The 22,070-nt window shown below is 40.4% G+C and overlaps 1 protein-coding gene across 2 annotated transcripts in view; it reads left to right on the plus strand.

Annotated features, from left to right (window-relative positions):
• The window catches only part of LOC5667116 (uncharacterized), a 79,513-nt gene that overhangs the window by 25,571 nt on the left and 31,872 nt on the right, over nucleotides 1-22,070 (plus strand). For both annotated transcript variants that reach the window (XM_061644034.1, XM_061644035.1), the window contains exon 2: nucleotides 20,749-21,161. In XM_061644034.1, coding sequence (XP_061500018.1) covers nucleotides 20,749-21,161 — 413 coding nt within the window. The remainder of the gene's footprint in view (nucleotides 1-20,748; nucleotides 21,162-22,070) is intronic.

Genomic DNA, 22,070 nt, shown 5'->3' on the forward strand with positions numbered 1-22,070 from the left:
TGAAATGACTTTGCCCGGTTTGTTCCCGGGAGCCGTTCCAGCATAACGATCTCCGGCATGCTGGGCTGGGCTGGGCGATGCATCACACAATTATCACGATGCTGGGCTCCGCTACCAGCTCCCTGCGGCTGGTGTGCTGACTTTTGGTGCAATGCATCGAAATTAAGCTATTCCTAAACTCATTAGCATAATCATAATCATCATCGATCGTGGAGGGCACGTGCGTTGCCGTGGGTGACAGTTTTTTAAATCGATTTGCGCTCATATCGAAATCGGATGTTCGATGAAAGCTTTTGTGTGGGTTAATGTGAATGTCTACAGTTTTAAAATTAGTTTATTTGTTAAAGTTTTGTATTGTGGTATTTTACGTATTTTAAGGTAAAAGAGCGATGAAACAATCACATCAATTATCAAATTTAGAAAATGTTTACCTTACGATGAAATTTATTTTTAAATCAACTTAGAGACTTTAGTTTAAGAAGAAAGAGGAAACATTTCAATTTAAAGCATAGACATTTTAATGCCAAAATTTTATGTAGGGGAAGACTCGCTAGACATCAGTAGTTTAAATATGAACGAAAGAGTTGAATGGATTACGAAACCATCACATAATAGAGTACTCAGCAAACTACCGGGCTCTAATTCTAGGAATGTGCATGAGCATAGGTCATCAGTGTGGTACGGATAAAACCGTACTGGCAAATGAAGTACCAAGATAATTTTCTCTGAATGTTCTTAAGTCGTTTACTTCAAAGGTCAGGTCATGTGGAAGCAGCTGCAAGACTACTCTTGTGAAGTTTTCAATGGCACAACAATGGCAATGGCAATGGTTATAAGCTTGTTCAATTTATTTCAAAGTGAGTTTGAAACCATTAGTACTTGTACTGAATTTCAATTTTATTTTGTCCGAGCGGTTTAAATAAAAAGATAGTGTTCAAACAAAACAAGTAACACTGGACAAATATCAGGACATGGTGTACTACTACAGTTTTATATTTTTTTATACATTTACTATAATTAAGTACATTTATTACTACTATTATATATTTATTATTTATAGCGATCGTTCACCAGGTTTGCTATATGTAAAGTCCTGGGTAGATTGTCCTCCCCCATACCTCCTTACGAGGACAGGTGTCGGCAGCTTGGCCTGGAACTATTGCAAAACCGCCGTTCCCATGCCCAGTCCACCTTTATTGCCGCATTACTCCTTGGTAATATTGATTCTCCTTCCCTTCTTTCTTCTATCCCTTTCTACGCCCCTAACCGTGTTCTTCGAAACCGCCCTCCCCTAGTGATCCCTTCCCGCCGAACTGCAGTGGGCCGTAATGACCCCCTTCTTCGTGCAATTCGTCGATTTAACTGTGTATATTATATGTTTGATTTCAACCTTCCCTTATCCTCTTTCCGATCCCGCATCAGAACCCTCCATAATCCCGTGCTGCCTTAATTTTTAATTTTTCAATTTTAGATTCTAATTTTCTAAAAAAAAATTTTTTCTCAAATTTTTGATAATTTGTGTTAATTTTTGTTAGGTTAGGAACATAGGTAATAAGTATTATTTAAGCATTTGTGTAACCAAAAGGTAGACAAATAAATATGAATATGAATATGAATTAATATGTCAAATGTACAAACTATTCAAATAATAATGAATAATAAACTACCAAAGGATATTTGTTATTTATTTAATTTATTTAATTAATAGTCAGACATGGATGAAGCTTAGTGGTATGTTTGCATATGTTGTGTGTTTGTGCGTCGACGAGTGAGTAGATTATTTTGTTAACATTTATATAGTATGTTCAGTCATAACTGCACATGTTTCGGTTTGTTATTAATATTCTAGAATCTAGATCTATAATTCGTCTAGCACAGTCCAGTGAGGGAAAATCAGGCAAAACATAATCAGTATGATTAAATGAGTGTTTTACGGACATATACGTAATTTACCGGTCTCGTAGTACAGTCGTCAACTCGTACGACTTAACAACATGCCCGTCATGGGTTCAATCCCCAAATAGACCGCGCCGCCATACGTAGGACTGACTATCCTGCAATGGGGGGGAACCAATTAGTCACTGAAAGCCAAGCCCACAAGTGGGTACAGGCAGGCCTTGACCGACATCGATTGTTGAGCCAAAGAAGAAGAAGAAGAAGAAGATACGTAATTTAACGTCAATTTGATTATGAGGCCAACAGGTGAATAACGTTGTTAAGTGTTGGCAGTTTCATGTGCTTGCTTCATTTTAACGTAACTGTTGTTTTGAATAAACAAAAACCAGAGAGAATACAAGAAAACATATATTTCATTCATGTATATTGTAATTATTTTGTATGATATTGATGATGCCGTTTATTGAAGCGCAATACTTGACATGAATTTAATTACAATCTATCTTTTTAGTGAGTTGCACGTCGTTAAACCAGACCTGTATCTGTAAAATCTATTTGTACCAGTTTATTCTCGCAACTACAGATCATGAACTCATCCGTTACTTAATACTTGAGCCTGTTCCATGTATTGGCATCTATCCTGTCCATGAATTGCTGACGCTTCGGGGCACAATCAGTTGATATGGGCTGTAATAAATACCCTACCTGGCTTTATTTCATTCGACCCGTTCCCAAGGCAAATGGAGATAAATCAATAGTCGTTGTCGTGCATTTGCGATACGAACCTTCGGATACAAACAAAACCTCTTTCCGGTTCTTCCCATCTGCTCTCCTACACCATTCCCGGACAGCGTGCGGAATGTTTTGTAGGAAATTAATATACCTTCGCCTTGCAGCCAGTGATGCACATTGCAGACGACGAATGCAATTAAAATAATGAAGCTGCTGTGTTAACCCTTGCGGCAAGAAGGCGATTTTTGGATAGGATCGATAAAACATCTCAAGCGCCCTGAAAGCCAAAAGGGACGCCAATCGACACTAGGGCCAGCGGGGAATGAAAGGTGAAATTCTAATTCTTGGTGTTTACAGCCGGATTACATCGAAGATCAAAGTTGCATTTAATTTCGCTAATGGCTAACAAAGTATTTTGGAGCTTAATTTATGTGCTTCACTGCCTCTGCTTTCTTTAGACTACGTCATACGCGGCTAAAATTGTCGTAAGAAGGATTATTTCTGATCTTATGTACACTGTAGTTGCAAGGGTGCGGTTCTTATTTATCGTATCGGTTTGAATACATTGCCCTTCAACCAAATCGTATCTGCCGTGAAGCGCTGCTATTCCACGCTTCTTCCACCAACAGTAGACTGTCGCGTTGCTTTTTAGCTTGACGACGGTAAAACAAGACACCAAGCGAAAGATGTAAAGGGAAGATTTACCCGCTACAGCCTCACCTACTCAGCTCAGCTTAAACCATTTTGCTGCTCGAATGCACATTTCGCTGCGATAAACACTTCGGTGACGGTACCATAAACATGTTGACACGTTTCATTTGAAATTTAATTAACATTCGCTCTCAGACGGCGGAACATCCGGCATCTGGAAGCACGGGCATTTCGAAGCGATGAGTCCACCAAGTCGTTCGCCATTCTCATCATCTCGATTTTTACTATATCCCACCATTACTGCCCTTTCCCCAGCTCGTGTGACTATCATTCATGTTGCATGGGAAATGTTCACCTACATTTTCTCGACTTTTGACACATTTCATGCTGTTTATGCATAATTCTAGCTCTTTTTTTTCTCTCTCGCTCTTTCACTTTGGTTGCACAATTCCGGCTTCCTGTCGGACGTCTTTTCATCCTGCTGACAGGATGGGGTCTTTTCACCATGGAAATATGTTTTCATCCCATCCGGGGGTTTCCAGTGCAATCAAAGGGTGCTTTGATGGTAACGCTGCAGAACTGTACATACAGACCGGCAGAAGGTCGGCTTTGCAAGGTTAGATAAAATTGGATAGAGTTTTGTGTATTTTTTTGTTTGCTATAGCTTATCTCTGACGCTTTGGATTGGATACTTTGAACTGTCTGGCCGGTGGAGTTTGATTGTACTCACAAAGCAAACGAGTTGGGGCGATGATTTAGGACAAAGCTTGAAGGCTATGAACCGTACTGTACAGTGCACGATGCGCTTTGGTATTCAACCTACGTGGCATAGTTTTTGGAAAGTTGTGTTCTGCTAAATACAATCATTTTCACTTTGGCCAACACTTGTTAAAACAATAGTTTAACCTGTCTACACAATCTTGACAAGCATGTGGAGCAGTTTTAAACATTTACAACAATTAAATCCTTGACTCCTAGCTATTGATCGAAATTCCGAACAGATGGCTACCAGCAACAAAAGGCCAGCAGTGGCTATCGATTTTGAAAATCGATGTACCATGGCGTACCACACACACTCTCAACTACAAGAGGTCTCCAAATGCACAAGTGCCAGCATTCGCTTCTTCGATCGATCGAACGAAGTGGACCAAGTTTGCTCAAAACTCTGCACTACAATCTACCTCCTGGCTGCCTTGTCGTCTCTCTCATCAACTGGTGAAGAGAGAGTGTCTTCGAGAAAGTTTTGGGGCGGAAAGTTGAAAGCAAACTTAAAATTCAACAAAGCGGCTCTTGACGAAGTTAAATTTAAAGTAAGTCGAATCTCATCTCTGTTCCTTCTTCCGAGCTGATGCTGCAGTGCCATACAGATCTCTCATCGCAGAGGTTAGTGTGCGAAAGGGTGTGGCTTTTCTGCCCATTTGGATTTATTATCTGTAATGATAATGTAATTAGCTAGCTAAGGAGGAGTGTAATCTAAGACATTTGGTGGAATTTAGATAAATGTCATTCGACACATTCAGTGTTTGAAGTTTTTAAATGTTTATTCGTTTTGATAATTCTTGTTACAGTCGCTCAATAAATTGATGGTACAGATGCACAGAAATTTCATATAAAAATAAGTTGTACTGTCTGTAAAATTCAATTTGTTTGACCAGCTTTGTCTTTTTTGCGACAGTTATGTTCTCATTGCCTTTTTAAATTGATTTTATTTTGTAATTTACTCAAAACAAAAAAGGGTTTTAAGTGTGTATTTGGGCATATTTTAGTCATATTTTTTATTTTATATGGAAACAAGATAATAGAGCATGATATACTCAAATTGCTGGATCAAAGCAGGATTTTGTATGATTTTTTTGGTCAACAAGTTGGTTGGATACAGTCGTCAATTATCTAGAGTTTTCGCCAGGACGATGATATGCATGTAACCATGTTTTAATAGCTGCCTTCGAGTTTTATCAACTCCTCAGTTTTTGCGACAAAAGTGTTGGAGTAGAGTGTTTGGGTTGTTGAACTAGTTCGCGGACTAAGTTGTCCATATCGAAATTACGCCAAAATTCGCCTAAAATGGTGGCCGCTGCCAAACCAGTGGACGCGATTTCTGCTTCCTGATATGTTTCTTCATGTATACTAGGTACTATTTCACTGTTTGGTCCGTTGCATCGACCTCTCGGCCAAGCTAACGCAGCAATGTAGCTACTTGTCCCTCGGTCTTCATGTTCTGCTTTCTTTGGAACCTCAATTCGCTCCGGGTCGTCAGAGCGGATTCAAATTATGGTGTTGTGTCATTTCAAATCTGCCCACTATTACCCTTCAAATGTAGGGGCAAATTAATTCAAGCTTAGAAGTCACATACTGGCTACCAAAGCAGAACAACAGCAGTATGGGATGGATGATGAATATAGTCTAGAATTATAATTGAAACCTTTTTTGCTGATAATATGACCACTAAAGGTATCTTCCAGTTTGTGCAATTCATCTGCAATTCAATAATGTTTTCAACAGCATGTTAGTTGCAAGCTGTTGTTGCTTGGTCAATACAGCTGCTATGTGTTCTGTTTTTTAATGTCACAAATTGTGTCTTTCTCGTTTTTGCTCCAAAAACTCTGTCCTATGTCCGTTCCGTAACTCTTTGATTCGAGCCAAATAACCGTGACCGTCCTGCTACTGTCCATCGTTCTATCGATCACTTTATCTATCCATCGTTGGTCGTGACAGAATTGGGTTTTTGGGCGATAGTCGTTTACATTTTCCGTGCGCACAGAAGCTACTTGAAATTCTATGGAAACTTCATTTTTTGCTTTACTCTTCCTGCAGCATGCAGCAGGCAGTGCAGCCAGTTGTTGGTGTGTGTGTGCATGTATGGCTAGATTGTGGTGCAAAAGCACATCTTTCGCTCGTTCGTTCGTTCGTACGCTTTCCAGGAAAAAAATCTTAAAAACACGTCCATCGGTTTATCGTGCGGGTAGATTATGTCTACGCTTCTATCGCATCTGTATCGTCTTGCAAAAATAGTAAAAATGGCCTTTTGACAAATAAATCAATCATTTTTCGTCCCGTGACAAAGCTTATTTGGCAGAGTGTGATGGGCCACGGCGAACAAACCTGCCAAACCAAAACCCCAAACAGTGCATCTGACAGGTCGGTTAGCAAACGACTGTCGTAGCAGCAACACCAACACCGGGAAATGACGTACCCATGTTTGAGGATAATATTAAAATTGCATCAATAGCTGTGTTGGTTTAAGCTTCAGCCTTTTCCCCACGTTTTTTCCACTCCGACCTCCAACAGCTTCTCGTGACAGCTTTCCCCCACGAAATGGACTGTAATATCATATGTTTCGTCCCGTTTCCATGTAACAACTTTGCCGCTGGTTAGGATTATATGCATCGGGTTGCGTTTGCAAACCGTTGCAACAGCGGGACTTTTTCTCCTCAATCCGGATAAAAACAGCACAACAAAAAGCTGTGCCTACACACGAACACCCGTCCACTGCATGGATGGAGAGGGGGGGGGGGGGGAGAGTGGTGGGGTACTTTATACGCCCTTTGAAGTGTTTCCAAATCAGCGTGAGCTTAAAGAAGAAGAAAAAATAAAATGGCCGTGTGGAGCTAAATTTAAACATAGCCTTTGCATGATAATTGCATCCAATTGGCCTCATTATTTTGTAGTTTAGTCTGCACTCGAGCATGTGTGCTGTGTTTGTGTGGAAATGTTTTTAAAAATAGATTTTCAACCCATCATTTTCACTGGTGAGCCCATATGAATATAATTCAATGAAAAAATCCCCAATCAGAGCAACGCTAATTGAACTCAATAAGGGGATATTAAGGGAATTATGGTGCTTTTTGTGCGAACATTGCTCGCTGTGCAATCCACCCGGAAAAAAATTTCGTGTGAAGCTTTTCATACATACGAAAGGGTTACAAAATGAATCGAAACATGAATACAACTAATTTTGTAGTGCAATTTTCAATGGAAACTTATATTTCTTTTGAATTGATCGCAGCAATTCAAATGGCGTGATTATTTATGACCCAAGGAGACCCCACTTTATCTGTTTGGTACGCGTTAAACCTTCCTATGGGAAGTCTATTAAACGCTTCCTGAGAACCAGCCATAATTAATTGCCATTTTGATGTGTTCCATTAATTTTTATCTTCACATATAAACTTACTTGAACCGTAAGACCTTTTTGCTTCGTGTCTTAACGCCCATCGAATGGCACACCAAAAACTTACAACCATCAATCTTAAAGTGGTAGTAATCGTTTCCGTGTCCACTGTTCGTCCCAACCCCGTACAATGATGGCTGCTTACGGTTCCTTCCCGAATCGCCGCAGCTCGGCGTTTTGTTGCCTACATACACACGCTTGTTGTTATATCTCCGTCGTTCATCACACATTTTCGAGCAACAATGAAATCAAATTTATTGCCGCCCATCAAAAGCATTCACACACACACATACACACAGACACTTCAGTGCTGCTCGATCACAATGCAGGCGACTGCAACGTAGAACGCAAAAGTACGTGAACACATGAGCAAATAGTACACATTAGGGGAGAAAATCAGCACTTCTTACCCGTCCCTCTTTTCGGTGGTGCCAAGGTTGGAAAAACGTGAGTGCAAACACCCGGAATGATGATCATAATCTGAAATTGGAAAATGCATTAGCACGATTCCGCTCTGCTGGAATAATAGCAAAAATAAGGCACAGAAAAAAAGGAAGGGAGAAATCCGAAATCCCACACCACCAGCCATCATTGTCATCACTGCCATTCGACCCATTGGCGTCTTTCGTTGGCCGTGTTCGTTCCATCACCATCCTTCACTTCACTGTTCGACATGTGCGGGCAGCCAAAAGATGCTTTTTCGAGTTGAGTTCGGAACCCATTCCCGCGAGTGGCTCGGACAGAGTCCCTAGTTAGCTCGCTCCACCATCTGCAGAGCTTTGTTGTTTCGTGCTGTTCCGTCCCGTTTGTCAGTGTTTTGCTTGTATAGTTTATTTCCGACAAGCTTACCGGAACTGTGATTCAATTCCGGCGGTAAAGTACCAACAACAAAACAAGCGCACGGGTGAGGAAAAAGAAAATAAAAAGAAGAAAGAATAAACGTTTGAATGATATGTTCTCCCTACTAGCCCGTGTGGATCCTGGTGCATCCTTCTTCACATTGTTATCACGGTCGATTTTGATGCTCCGTTTTCGACTGACATTTTCTGCTCTTCCGTTCTGTTCAGACTGTTCGCAAACGTATCAAGTGTTGTTCGTTTTTGTCGTTTGACGAAAAACATTCTACTTTGTCACCTTGGAGAATGCATTTCGTTCTTGTTTGGTTGTGTGTCTTGTTAGCAGTTTCGCTACAGAGCTTATCCGCATCATTTGTTGTTTTTCGTTGTTTTTGCTGTTGCGACAAAGTATTTATTCCCCACCCAGCGAGCTCAAAGCGGAACCCGTTATCTATCCGTCGTTTTTTTTTAACTTCCCTCCATTTCTTTTATCAAACCTATGCTACTCGTCGTATCGTGCTTGACAGCAAAGGCAAAGCATTGCATGATTAACGATAAGCGAATGTAGCAATATGTACGATCGGTGTGCTTTACATTGTCCATTTGTAGGAGCGAACACAAAAGTGGCCATTCTTGCTGCACATATGCAACGGAAAACGATACCCGACACAACATACCGCAGAGTATTGTTTGGTTTTTTCGTCGATTTCATTACTGGTAACTTTTTAAGCTCACATTGGTGGAGCAGGATGATTTTACAAAATTAATGACTTTTCAACCGCTCGTTTCCACGTATTTACTTCAGCATGAAGCTGGTGTGTGAATGGTAACGAATAAGCTTCGATTGTGGGTTTCATTGTATTTTCTCTCCTCTTTGTTGCTTGTGATGCAGCGAGTTTGTGTGCTTGTGTGCTCATTATAAGTCACTTACGTGTGCGGAAAAGGGAAATTGCAATTAATTATAATTATTGACTCTGGTCGATACTTGCATTATTTGTGTTGGTTTACTGTTATTCGTCGTAATTTAAACTTTTATTTGAAAACTTCACCAGATGAGTTGGTTAATAGAAACATGAACAAGTTAATTTATTTGCTTGCAGATTTCGTAACAATTCCGTTTAGCAAAAAGTAAAGAGTGTGTTATCAAATATTTTAAAGTTGTTTATTAATACATTGATGTTTATTAATACAATACTTATGTTTTATATGTCTGTTTACTGTTATAGGTTATGTTTAGTCTTATTATTTTCTTAAATATTTAAAAATGATGTTCTGAAATATTTCTATCAAAATATATACGAATAGATCAGCATCCTACACTGGCTGGCTCGATCCAAAATAAAACGAAATAAATCAGAAAAAACTCAAATTCAAGAGCTGTTTCAAATGAAACTACGTTAAAAGAAACGACAAGATCACAACATTACATCATTTTTCTCCCTCCATACTAGCAACATGCTTTCGGCTACTGCATTTTTTACGGCTCCCTCTACAATACCACCACCCGGACTTGAGCTTTCCGTTGGCTTCCATCATCATCGTTAATAACATTTTACGCCAGCACTGGAAACGACATTTTGCTCGCATGCACCATCCATCTTTGGGCTTCGTTTGGGCTGCATGACCCGCGAGTGGATCGGGAATGGCGTTAAGCTTGCGGAAGGTTACAAATTAGCATCGTACACATTGTCACAAACCAGTGACAAATGATAATTTCGCTTGACGTGCGAATTTTCACCAACCATCATTGTGCTGCATTCGTTCATTCATTCATTTTCGGTTTCCACCAAAGTGCCTTTTAACAAAATCAATCCACAATGTCTTCAGCACGGACCCGCTTGCGGCGGAACTAGCGACACCTTCTTCCCTTCCTTGCATACACCGGTGAGTAGAGATGCTGAATACTAAAAGTTTGTGAGTTAAACTAATTTTCAACGGTGTGCAACGGTCCGTTAAAAAGTAGCAAAATTGAAAATTGAGTTGAACGCTGTTACAAAAAGGTTGCATTGCGTCACCTTTGTGCAGCCAGCAGTTTGTCATCCGGCAACAGCAAATGTTTATGGAAATGCAAAGTTTGGGATCGTTTGTACGCGGATGGCAGTGCGAGCTGCAATTAAATGTGGAAGTATAATTGTGCAGTTCGCGTTGAATTTTTTGTGCGCAATTTTTTCCACCACTCGTAGGTCGTGAAATAAAATAAAAATGGATGACAGACTTTTTTTTTAACAGTAACAGTGTGCTGACGAATGTTTCTAAAAGGGAAGCGCAGTTTCGGGCGAGTTAAATGCTTGCAACCAGGATTGCCACTTCACTACCGATTGTTTGTGGTGCTGTGTAAGTGACAAAACTTTGCTCAATGGAACTGGCGGTGGTATTTCGTAATGAAGTTTGAATGTTGAGCCACCCGTAAGCGGAACGTTTTCACACTTTTCTTCTCACACCGGGCGCAAGCATAATAATATGCTAATAATGTTGCTGGAGCTAGTAAAGCGTTCTTGCTCGAAGTGTTTGCTTGAGCATTACGTGAATCAGCATTTTTAACTTACTCTAGTTACGGTGAGGCTTATTTCTATGGTTCTTGAGAAAATATTTTTGTAACCAATTACATTTCCTCATAACGAGCAAAGCTTACAGCTTTTTAAGTACAGCTTCTTGAATGACAAAAACGTTTTATTTTCTTCAATTATAGAAACAATTCAGACATTTCACTTAAAATGAAATTCATTTCTACTCGTTCACAGTTTAAAGTTTTCTTTGGAATCTGCGAAAAACAAGCGTAGTTGGTCTATGTTTGAAATAAATAACTTCTTCCTTTAATTTCCTTTAATGTTTGAATTAAAGCTTTAATGAAATGTATGATTAAACCGTTCGTTGTTGACTAGAAAGATTATTTTAGAACAATGGTTATATTGCTAATCACTACAATGATCGTTTGAAACATTTCTTTTTAGCGGAATCCTATGCCTATTTTTAATACACGGATGTTCTTTGCATATTTCAGGAGAAATGTTGCAAATGTTTAGAAGAAATGTCGATAAACTATACTCGAATAATATTGATATCTTAACATGATTGTAGAACGCATATGCAAGAGCAGAATATACTTCACTGATGCTTCGAATCAAAAACACAGTTTAAATTGTTAATTTTTAATTTAATTAAATTTTTAGTTAAAAAAAATAATTTAATTTATTTCATTTAAGTTTATTTTTTTACAGAAAGAAGATAAAAAATGAAATACTGCTTTTGTAATATTGACAGCTATGAAAAGGCCAATTTGTTTCAAAGTAGACTTTTTACTATATATTAAAATACAATCTTTCCCCGAGTTACGCAACAGTCCAGCTAAGCATTTTTTTTTTAAATTATGACAGTTTATGTGTCAAATCAGTAAAAAATTCTCCAATAGTTGTCAAATGCAAAAATATATACATTTTTGCTTAAAGTTTTAAATCGCGAAAAGGTCAGAATTATCCTAATTTTTAAAATGATTTGTTACAAAACACGAATCATATATGTGGTAGAGTGAATTTTGTCAAAAAACTGTTTATCAACTAAACTATGGCTGAAAAATGTGTTATTCAATTTACGATTCAAGTTACGATGGAACGCATTTATCGAGTAACGCGTGGTAAGACCGTAGAAGGATTGTTTCACCTCAGTTCTCAAAAGAGAAAATACACTATGTTTCTGTTTAAAACGGTATCATTGACCCTTATGTTGCAGAACTATAAACTCATGGTTATAATCAACCCTTCACTATCACGGTCGTTAAATGGCGGTACGTAAACAAACAAAATATGAGTTCGTTAATAAAGCACCCGTACGCGTACAATGCTCCTACGACCATAATTCATGGTTGGAAACAATTCCTCCTGGGCTGTTAAATTCGATTTAGATCTTCGCAGCGCACCAGCCCACTAGGGGGTCCCTTGTAATGTAACTTCAATTAATTTAATTAATGTGAAGCGCCTCCCAATTGAACAGGCAGGCGTACGCTGGATGCAGTTTGCACCATTGTTCCATAATATAGATACATTTGCAAAGCGCTGCATTTAAATCAGGCATTGTATGGGCATTGTATGGCCATTCTGTGTCTGTGTGTGTGTTTGTGTGTTGATTTATAAAGCTTTTTCCAAAACATTGCACTCGTAGACCCGGTCCCACACAATAAGGGCACGATCGCACATGTCGACACACGTTGTAACAACATTCGATCGTAAAGTTGTAGGAAGAACGAAACAAAAATAATAAAAAATGGAGCCCATACTGACGCGCAACATAACCAACGTACCCGATAATTATAACCAAACGGTGTGCAGGAAGATGCGTAACGCATGTTTCGAAAATGCGGCCGAGATGTGGTGATTGAAAATGGTTCCCATACGTTCGCACTTTACCTTCCTGTTGTTGTGGACGTTGTTGAGCAGTATAAAATACGATCAATTTTAATGCAAGACATTGTGATGCATTCTATTAGCTACTGTTTCACATCAGAAAAGGGTCGGGGAGCAAGAACATCATGTCGGACCGTAACGAATCTATCAACTGTATTTTACTATAACGAACCTTGCTGCGGGTACGAGCACCTCGACATACACACACTCACCAACCACACATGCTTTCCAATATTGCTGCAACAGAAGCAAATTTATGGTAAACATATCAACCATCTCGCTTCCGTATAGATGTTTGCATGTACGGTTTGCAGGCAATAAACAAAACCCCGTACGCAATGGTGTTTTGTTGTTGTTGTTTTTTGCCGGTTGTTTGCGATAGGATGGAAAAACTATTCTCCTATCTGTACACCATGTGCACATACGTTGGGTGAAAAGCTCGTTCTTGATGCGGATCATTAATTTAAATATTTCTGCTACTGCTGCTCCTTCTCGGTAGGTCAGATGCATCATGGCACAGCCTCAGAAACAGCAACAATAATAGACGCACTGATTGTGGGGATTTGTGGAAGAAGGTAGATGATGATTTCACATTAAATAAAAAAAAAAAACAGAGAGCTTTATAGCTCATGAAGGAACGAATAGCCCAAATCATATCCAAGTGATTTATTACTTCAAATGTGATTTATTTAAACATCGAATAATCTATAATATAATAATATTCATCGTGTGTGAAGTAACGTAAATAATCTGCAAAACTTATGAATAGTTAGAACAGCACCAAATGTGAAATTAAAGCAAATAATGTAGCAGAGACGTCATTAACATTTTTCAGAAAATAAAAATAGTTTACATCTCGTTAAGTTATTTCTCAACCCTACCTAACACAGCAGTACACAAATGGGGTAAAAAGAACGAAAATACATAACAAACATCAATCGTAAATCAAATTGAAATTGGCTAGGGAAATCTCCTTTGGCTCCCTACTATTTCAGCTACGCAGAAAGCTTACTGCAATAATATTCAATATTTTTCCATCTCAGCTCCAATTCCCTGATGCTCTCTTCCAACTCCCCTGCGTATCCAGTCTATTCTCTCCCCCCACCCCCTCCAACACACACAAACACCATGCCGAACTGCACCGCACTGCATCAAACTGCGGGATTATGTTAACTTTATTTTGAGATTTACGAATAAATGCTTTTTACCCGGAAGAAAGCAGAAAGCACGAGCCAAGATGTAAACGAACGAGGAGCATACTCTTGAGCCTTCTGAAAGCTGGAAAATATTCTTCGTACACCTCCAGCCAGTCCCTGGTCTGGCTTATCGTCTCGTACAACCAGTGCAACGAGTTGGCAAGGTTGTGTTCGGACTGCACCGGTGCAACGAAACCCGTGCCTTCCCTTTCTCGGGGTGTGAAAATGGACAAAGTTTAAGACATGGGGTTATGTTTCTTCTTGCGAGGTGGAGAGCATGAGCGTCTTTTGCTTCGGCAGGTGCTGCTAATTCGTACAGCAAACAATCCAACCGGGTAAGCTCACGTAGCTCAGCTTAGCTCTGTTACCACAACACATACACACACACACTGCACATCATCATCATCATCATCTTACAACTACACGACTCAAAAAAAAACCGAGTGGATAACTCGGCATGATGTTGTCTTGTGAAGCGGCATGATTGGATGCAACGTGCCTTAAAATGAGCCAAGAACAAAACGGGGCCAAAATAGACGTTCATTGACAAAGGAGATTCGCCCTCCGCCCTTGTGCTGGAGGTGCTGGAGTTACGCTGTCGAGATGCTGCGAGGCGATTGGATTAGATTTCCTACTTTGTGAGGTTTTAAATCAACCACACCAGCTCGGGATATAATTTATCCGTGAAGTATGGTCTCCCTGAAATAGTGAGCACGCAGAGAGCAGGAGGGATAAAGTGTGTTAGGAATCAAAATTGAAAACAAACGGAGGCTTTGGCTTACGTACACGAACGATTTTCGCTGAGTGTTGTTGGTAGACATCCGTTGTTGGTAGACAGCTAGAAGGAAAGAAAGGAAAGAGTTTAAGTGGCTTAGTATTTCAAACATATTTGCTATCGCGTTGCAGATAAGGAAAGCTTCAAAGTACGTTTAGAAGTTTTTGGTGATTTTATTTCCCTTTTTGTGTAATGTTCAAAGGTTCCAAACAATCAGGGTCTCTTGAAATATGTGATCATTTTTATGCAAACATAGTAACATAAACTGATGATAAATAAAGCATATTTAAAACAATGACGCTAAAAATACGCTTAAATAATATATAATAATGAAGAACGAGGCAAGACATTTTGAATTTTGCTTTACTTTAAGAGATTTAAAAAAATATATAAAAAATCAATTAGATAAACAAGAAAAAATTTAACTTTACTTAATATTCATATAACATATATAACATATAACAGAATAATTCAACACCAGAGAGAAGCGATGTTATTATCGTTAATCTTCCACCCATTCCTACCTCGTTTAAAAGGCGGCTTGGTACGGATTGGTACGAAACATCAATCACCTTGAATACATTTCATCATACCGTACCGTTTGATGCAAGGTTGCATCAAAATCGTTCGTTCAGAAATTTAATACTTCCCACAAAGGTTTTAGGGCGCAAGTAAAACGCAAACGAGCGAACGAAATCATTTACTTATTCATGAAAAGCAGTCAAACGTGTACCAACCTGCATTGCTGTTACCGTAGGGGAATCTTAGAGGAAATGGTTTTGTACGTTTGGCCACATCAAGTCAGGAACGACATTTGAGTTAGAAATTGTTTGGTAAATAAATTTAATGTTAATAAAAATACTCACATTTACTCACACAGGTGCGAAGTGAAATAGTATAGTTTTGCTTGCATCATTTCAAAAAGGGGCTTTGATAGCATCGTTGTGCGATGGAGAAGATTATTTCCATTTCCCTGCTCAAGGTGAATATTTACTCGAGTTCATTATTGCCTGGAATGAAATTGAAATCTCTGAACATACTACATGGTGTTGCTTAACCGTAAACAAATCGTAATACTGAAACTGGGTATGCTTTCAAAGCAAACATTTGGGCATGGGACTACATTCATTGGTTTTAGTGATGCAGCAAACAAACACTAACCGAACGATAACCATAATGAACACAGGATAGTAATGATCTTTCAGCACAAAAGACTAGAGTAATGATGGGTCTAAGGAATTTTACACCCAAACGGTTCATTTGTAGCATATACTATAGCATGGAGACATTAATTTTGGTTATAATCCTATACTAGAATAGAAGACAATAGTGATTATGGAGAATGGAAGTGGCCCGGTTGATCACACATTAATTAACCGATTTGGGTAGTATTCACCCGCCAGGTTGACAGCTGGCAGGAATCTCACAACTCAATTTGCAACGCTTTCATTAACGGCCTTACCCTTAACAAGCAAAATCTCCACCGCTGCTGTGTCACACAAGCGTTAATTCTTCGGCTTCATCGGTTTTCGGCATCGATCTAACGTCAAAAGTACAAACAGCACCAGCTGCAGGTAAGCTCATTAAAATCCACACCAGCAGCGATGGGCAAATCCCGTGCAAAACGTACGAGCCCACAGCACCGGAGATAGTTCTCCTTTATGGTGCTGCCCTAGTAGTATTCATCAAATTGGATGCATCATAGCGATGATGCGTGAATGCATTATTTGTACCGCTAGGCAGTAGGGGTGCATTCGATACCGATCCCAAACCCCCTCGGGGAGTCCTCACTGTACTGTACGCTAATGTATGTGTGTGTGTGTGTGTGTGTGTGTGTGTGTGTGTGTGTGTGTGTGTGTGTGTGTGTGTGTGTGTGTGTGTGTGTGTGTGTGTGTGTGTGTGTGTGTGTGTGTGTGTGTGTGTGTGTGTGTGTGTGTGGATGAGTGAGTGTGTATCTAATGGCCACAACGCTCACCAGCAGAATCAGTGTACCGATGGGTTTTCTGCATGTAAACACCGGCCCGAGTCTGTGAAGCGGAAGGAGTCGGGTTTTACGCATTGGTTGTTGCGGCATCGAAAGCTAGCTACGGTTGGTGCTGCATTCCGTTGCACGCCTTGGGGGTGCGAACTGTCGGGGCCAGAGTTGACAGCTAGTCGGACGATTATGGCAGTACATGCCCACAGGGTGTCGTGTTTGGAAACATGTACTGCGTAACCCGCACGCCGTCTCTTTCAACGACTACCGATGTCGATGTTTTGAATTCCGGCTGCGGCAGGTTGTTCGGAGTTCAGTGTAGTCAGTGCTCCAAGCCGTTGGAATATGGGGGCCTTCGGATATCTGTTGACGTTGCGTTTGTAGTTGTCACCTTGGCTTCTGTGGCGGGTTCCCTGTTTCCCGTTTCCCGTTTCCCTGTTGGTTGTGCTGTCAAATTTGCAATTCCTCCCCGGGAGAAAATAGTTCGTTTCATTATGAAAACCCTGCCAATATATCCGCTGGGTCGCGTCTTTGCTGGCTGTTCACTTTGAACTGACGCTAAGCGCCAGGTAACCCCGGCCAGGTCCTGGAAGTTTGATGCCAAGCAGTGCTAGCTGTGCTGGTAGAGCAGATACCCAGTTTCCTAATTAATTGAGATTTGTCTCGCATGTTTGATCTGTGCAAGCCGCTATCCGGTGGTTACATTTTTGCGTTAATGCAGCACTCCCAGAAAACAAGTGAAAGTTAGCACGGGTACGCATACATGGAGATACAATGTTAAACAACTTCCCTATCATACATGGACAAAATCGTGAAGCAGTAATGCAGTGCTACACAATTGAAGTTTTTTTTTTTAATTCTTGTTCTTCATATATCAGCGAAAACTGTGAATAAAGGAGAAAATTTGATTCGGCTCATTTTTATCATCATTCTGTGTTACTTTCCATGTCAAACTCACAGACCTGTTCTGATGGAATTCGGTCACTTAGTTTTATTTTTAATAGAGTCACCAGATATACTATATGGAACTTTTCATAGTTTTTCATTTTTTTCATTTGAAGGTATTCCAGCTATCTACAATACAATCTAGCAACAGCTTTTACAGTTTTTTACTGTACAGTACAGTACAGTTTTTACAAAAATGTCATATTATCAAATCATGATTCAAACGTCTCGAACAAATATAAATTATATTTTACTGAGAAATTTGCCAGCAAATTGAAGTAATGACAAATCATTGGTAGGAAATGGCACAAAACACTGGCTTTTATTATCAATGAAACAATAAACTAAATACAATAAATAAACTAAGAATTCTAAAGAATAGTGCCTCTATAAATATAAATACGGCAGGGACCCGCGGGCATGTCGAAGGCATGTCGTCGACTCTAAGCGCCAAACTTCCAGTTTTCTCAGCCATATATCCTGTAATGGTCAGAAAGGAAACTCACTGTCCAACATGTGTGATATTTTTGCCATACGCTTTGCCGCCTCCTTCCGGCCAAGGATCGGTGACATATTTTGGAAGTGCTAGCGAACATACCAGCAGATGTTATGATCCTGAATCTTCAGTCTGTTGATGAACTATTAGTCTTCAAGGCAATAGACAGGCTTTAAACCTTCGTTCGCTCCTGGGCCCGACGGGATCTCGCCATCTATTCTAGAACGTTGCGCTGACTCTATCGCCCCCGTTCTGGTCGCTATATTTCGCGAGTTCATACGCCTGGGCGTCTGTCCAACTTGCTAGAAAACTTCGTGGCTGGTTCTCATCCACAAAAGGGCAACAAATCAAATGCAAATAACTATCGCGGTATTACATCGCTCTGCGTATGCGCAACGGTTTTTGAGTTATTGGTATACGAGCCACTGCTTGCTGCAGGTGCAAATTACCTCAGTCCATCAAAACATGGGTTCGTACCATTCGCTCGACTACCACGAACCTCGTAGAATTTGCTAGCCTCTGCCACAGAACCATTGATGCCGTGTACACGGACATAAAGGCAGTCTTCGATAGTGTTCCACACTTGGCCTTGCTACTGGCCAAGCTGCAGATTCTCGTGCTACCGGAAAAACTGTTACACTGTTGATGCAATCCTACCTCGCCGACCGATTTTACTTCGTGAAAATGGGACCACACACCTCGCACCGTATCATCGTCTCCTCCGGGGTGCCGCAAGGAAGTAACTGTGGCCCGCTTCTCTTCGCTCTTTATTTGAACGACGCGACCCGGAGCTTTCTCCGGACAGCCACTTGATGCATGCGGATGTTGCCAAAATATATCTACCGATTCGCACACAAGGAGATCGGATGCATATCCAGGTCATGTTGTGCACGTTCCAATCATGGTGCTTCATAAATGGCCTGGAACTGTGTGTCGAGAAGTGCGCGGTGATCACCGTCACGAGAAGGTGAGAACCCCTTCGATACGATAACGCACTAACCAACTCCATACTGTGTCAGGGATCTTGGAATGTTCCATGATAAAAAGTTGAGCTTCCATAGACCTCTTCGTAACCAAGGGGAACCAGCTGTTAGGTCTGCTTAAGCATTCTGACTATCTTGTGTCAGATGTTGTACTGTTCGTTGGTACGATCGGCAGTGGAGTACGCGTCTGTGGTATGGTAGCCTTCGGTAGCACGTCCCCTACTCCGATTGGAGTCTATTCAACGCAAATCAACCCGCTTTGCCCTGCGATCCTGGAAACTCCGAGCGATGACTGTCGCTGTGCGTTACTGGGCTTAGAGACGCTCAAACAACGCAACTGCAACACACAGCGACTGTTTGTAGCTGGGATACTCGACCACCGGTGCGACTCGCTGGCACTACTTTGTGGGCTTCTTGTTATGTGTCGTAAATTCAATGCAGTCTGTGATCATTACGAACCGCGTCCTCTATCGACTTGACTTGATAGTATTAATTTAAGATATTAGAAATAAAGATTGCACATGTCACTATGAGTTGAGTTTTAACAATAAATAAAAAATCTGTACATCAACATTTTATTTTATTTTAATATTTTTCCAATAAAACGTCAATAAAATACCTTTCATTTTATGTCAAAATCATTTTTTTTATGTTCTAGCTTCTGTACTAAGATACCAGATTCTAAATGAACAGATCTTTTGTATAATTAAGCTATAGAGATGAGGTGCCAAACCAGATCGAAATTTTCTGTTTAATAAAAATAACAAATGTCAAGAAAGATTATAAATACTGCGAAAATTATTGCGTAAAATAAGGAAATAATGGCAAATGATATGCTAATCTCAATGCATTAGTTTGCTTACTATTTAATTAGCTTGTTAACTGTTGTATAAATATTAAATGTTTGACTTATTAAATATAACGTACTGTGTTCAAGAAGAACATCAAATTAATACCAGTAGTTTAAATGCATAATCCTGAAAAACTTTTCCCACCGAAATGAAAATAAAAACACTGCTAAATGCTTCACCTGCATGCATCTTTTCATGGAAAGCTTTCCGCCATTTAACTCTCAACCTTTATACCCACTAGAAAAGCTGTTTGTTTGTTTGTTTAGCCACGAACTGCTGGATAATTGACCGATCGTGCGCTATAAGAACATTCCGTAAAAACGAATCGAAAACGTCACGCACTCGCTTCCAATGCAAATGCAGTATGCTTGGGGAAACATTTTTCCGCTTCTGCTAACCGGGGAACCATTTTGCATGAGCCATGAAGAAAAGCGAGAAGCCAAAAAAACCTCACACTTTTTAAAGCACATCCGGTTCACGGCCACAAAACTACATTCACATTCAGCTACTACTGAAAAGTCCTTCATTTGGTTTCCGTCCATGAAGGTAAAATCCACAGTTTGTTCGTTACTTCCCGTGAGCATGCATGCATACATGCCTGCCTGCATGTCTGTTGGCATGCACGGGATTTCTCCTGCTTCTCGTACTCAATCGAAACGATTACGAAATCTAAAGCGATACACGCGACGGGTGTGTTTTAGCACGAGAGCAGTACCATCACTGCTCGAGTGCACTGTGTGTGTGTATATTTTTTTTATCTTCTTTCTACAATGTTTAACATGCATTTTTCTCCCATTTTCATGTATTCGCTGGCATGTTTCTCCGTTGCGGTACCCATATACAGCGCAAAGAGGAAGAAAAAATGACTTCACTGCTTCGAGCACCAGTAACTGCAATAACAGCAACGACACACCGCTGGGAAAGCTTCTGAATGGACTGCGGTGGCTCAGCTCCGAGATGTACTTCGGTGAATGGGCGGGAAAATCGGGCCCAGATTTTCCCTTCCACGTGGTGGCGCAGCGCGTTCGATCACTCGTGGCGGAGTTTCAACGGTTCGCTGCCATGGGACTGCTTACGATGCCGGAACGCACCGAAGGATGGCGACAAGTGGTGAGATTTTTAGTGCTTCTTCGCACGGTGGGGCTCACGGAAGTGGCACCCAATGAGGATGTTGATCCGGGTTGCCACCATCGAGGGGACGATAATCAGCAGTCAATTGACGGTGTGGGTCGATCGCGAACCAACCACAAATCGAAGGTAAGTGCAAGCAAGGGCAAGGCAAGTTACCACCGTTATTGCTGGAGGGATTATAAGCAACTTGCCTGTGTGTCAAACCATGTTTTGTCGCATATTGCGCAGAGCAGCGATGCGATGCGAAACGTACATTGAATTTAACAAACCTCAAAAGTTGCCGTTTGTTGCCGGTTGTGTTTTATTTTGTCTTTTGCTCTCGGCGCAGCAAAATTCAGGCAAAAGTTTTAATTAGTTGCCCTTGCATGTATACATACTATCCGACTAACAGATCCGTAACAGTGTTCCGAGGAAAATGTGGAGTGAATGTGTGGCTTTTTTTTGCGTGTGTATGTGTATACTGGTTGACTTTCTCGTACAAGCTTATGTGCCTTTTAAACCGACACCACGTACGAGTGGAGTTCCATTAGGATAAATGAAATAGTTGTACATCGTTGGCGCGTAATCGTTTTAACATAGTACGATCGGTATGGGAGAGAATACTACTTACTGCTCGGTTCTGTTGTCGGCAGGAATGGATATTCACACTCGAAAGTGAGAAAACGAAGCACACACTGTGACTTTCTGGATAATCCTTGTACAAGGGATTGCTGTTTTTTTGTTGGGCTTCCGGTGCAGAGTGCGGTGCGCTTGAGGATAGTGCTGATGCATCATACATTTTCTATATTGTTAATTAAAATGAGAATGTGTGCTCAACACTAATGCATTCAATACGTTCTGTGTGTAATGGAGAATTTTGCGGGGTGCCAGTAAAAGCTACATCTGCGTTGCTGGTACTCTTCGTGCTATGAGCTCATGAAGAATAGGGATTGTTCTGCTAAAAGTATTTTTTTCATTTTCATTTAGCAGTAATGTTCAGAAGAATTTATTGAACAGGGTTATAATTATGCATTTCTTTTTAATTGAGGACGTTGT

This window comes from Anopheles gambiae, chromosome 2, assembly GCF_943734735.2.
Source record: "Anopheles gambiae chromosome 2, idAnoGambNW_F1_1, whole genome shotgun sequence".
Lineage (NCBI taxonomy): Eukaryota > Metazoa > Arthropoda > Insecta > Diptera > Culicidae > Anopheles > Anopheles gambiae.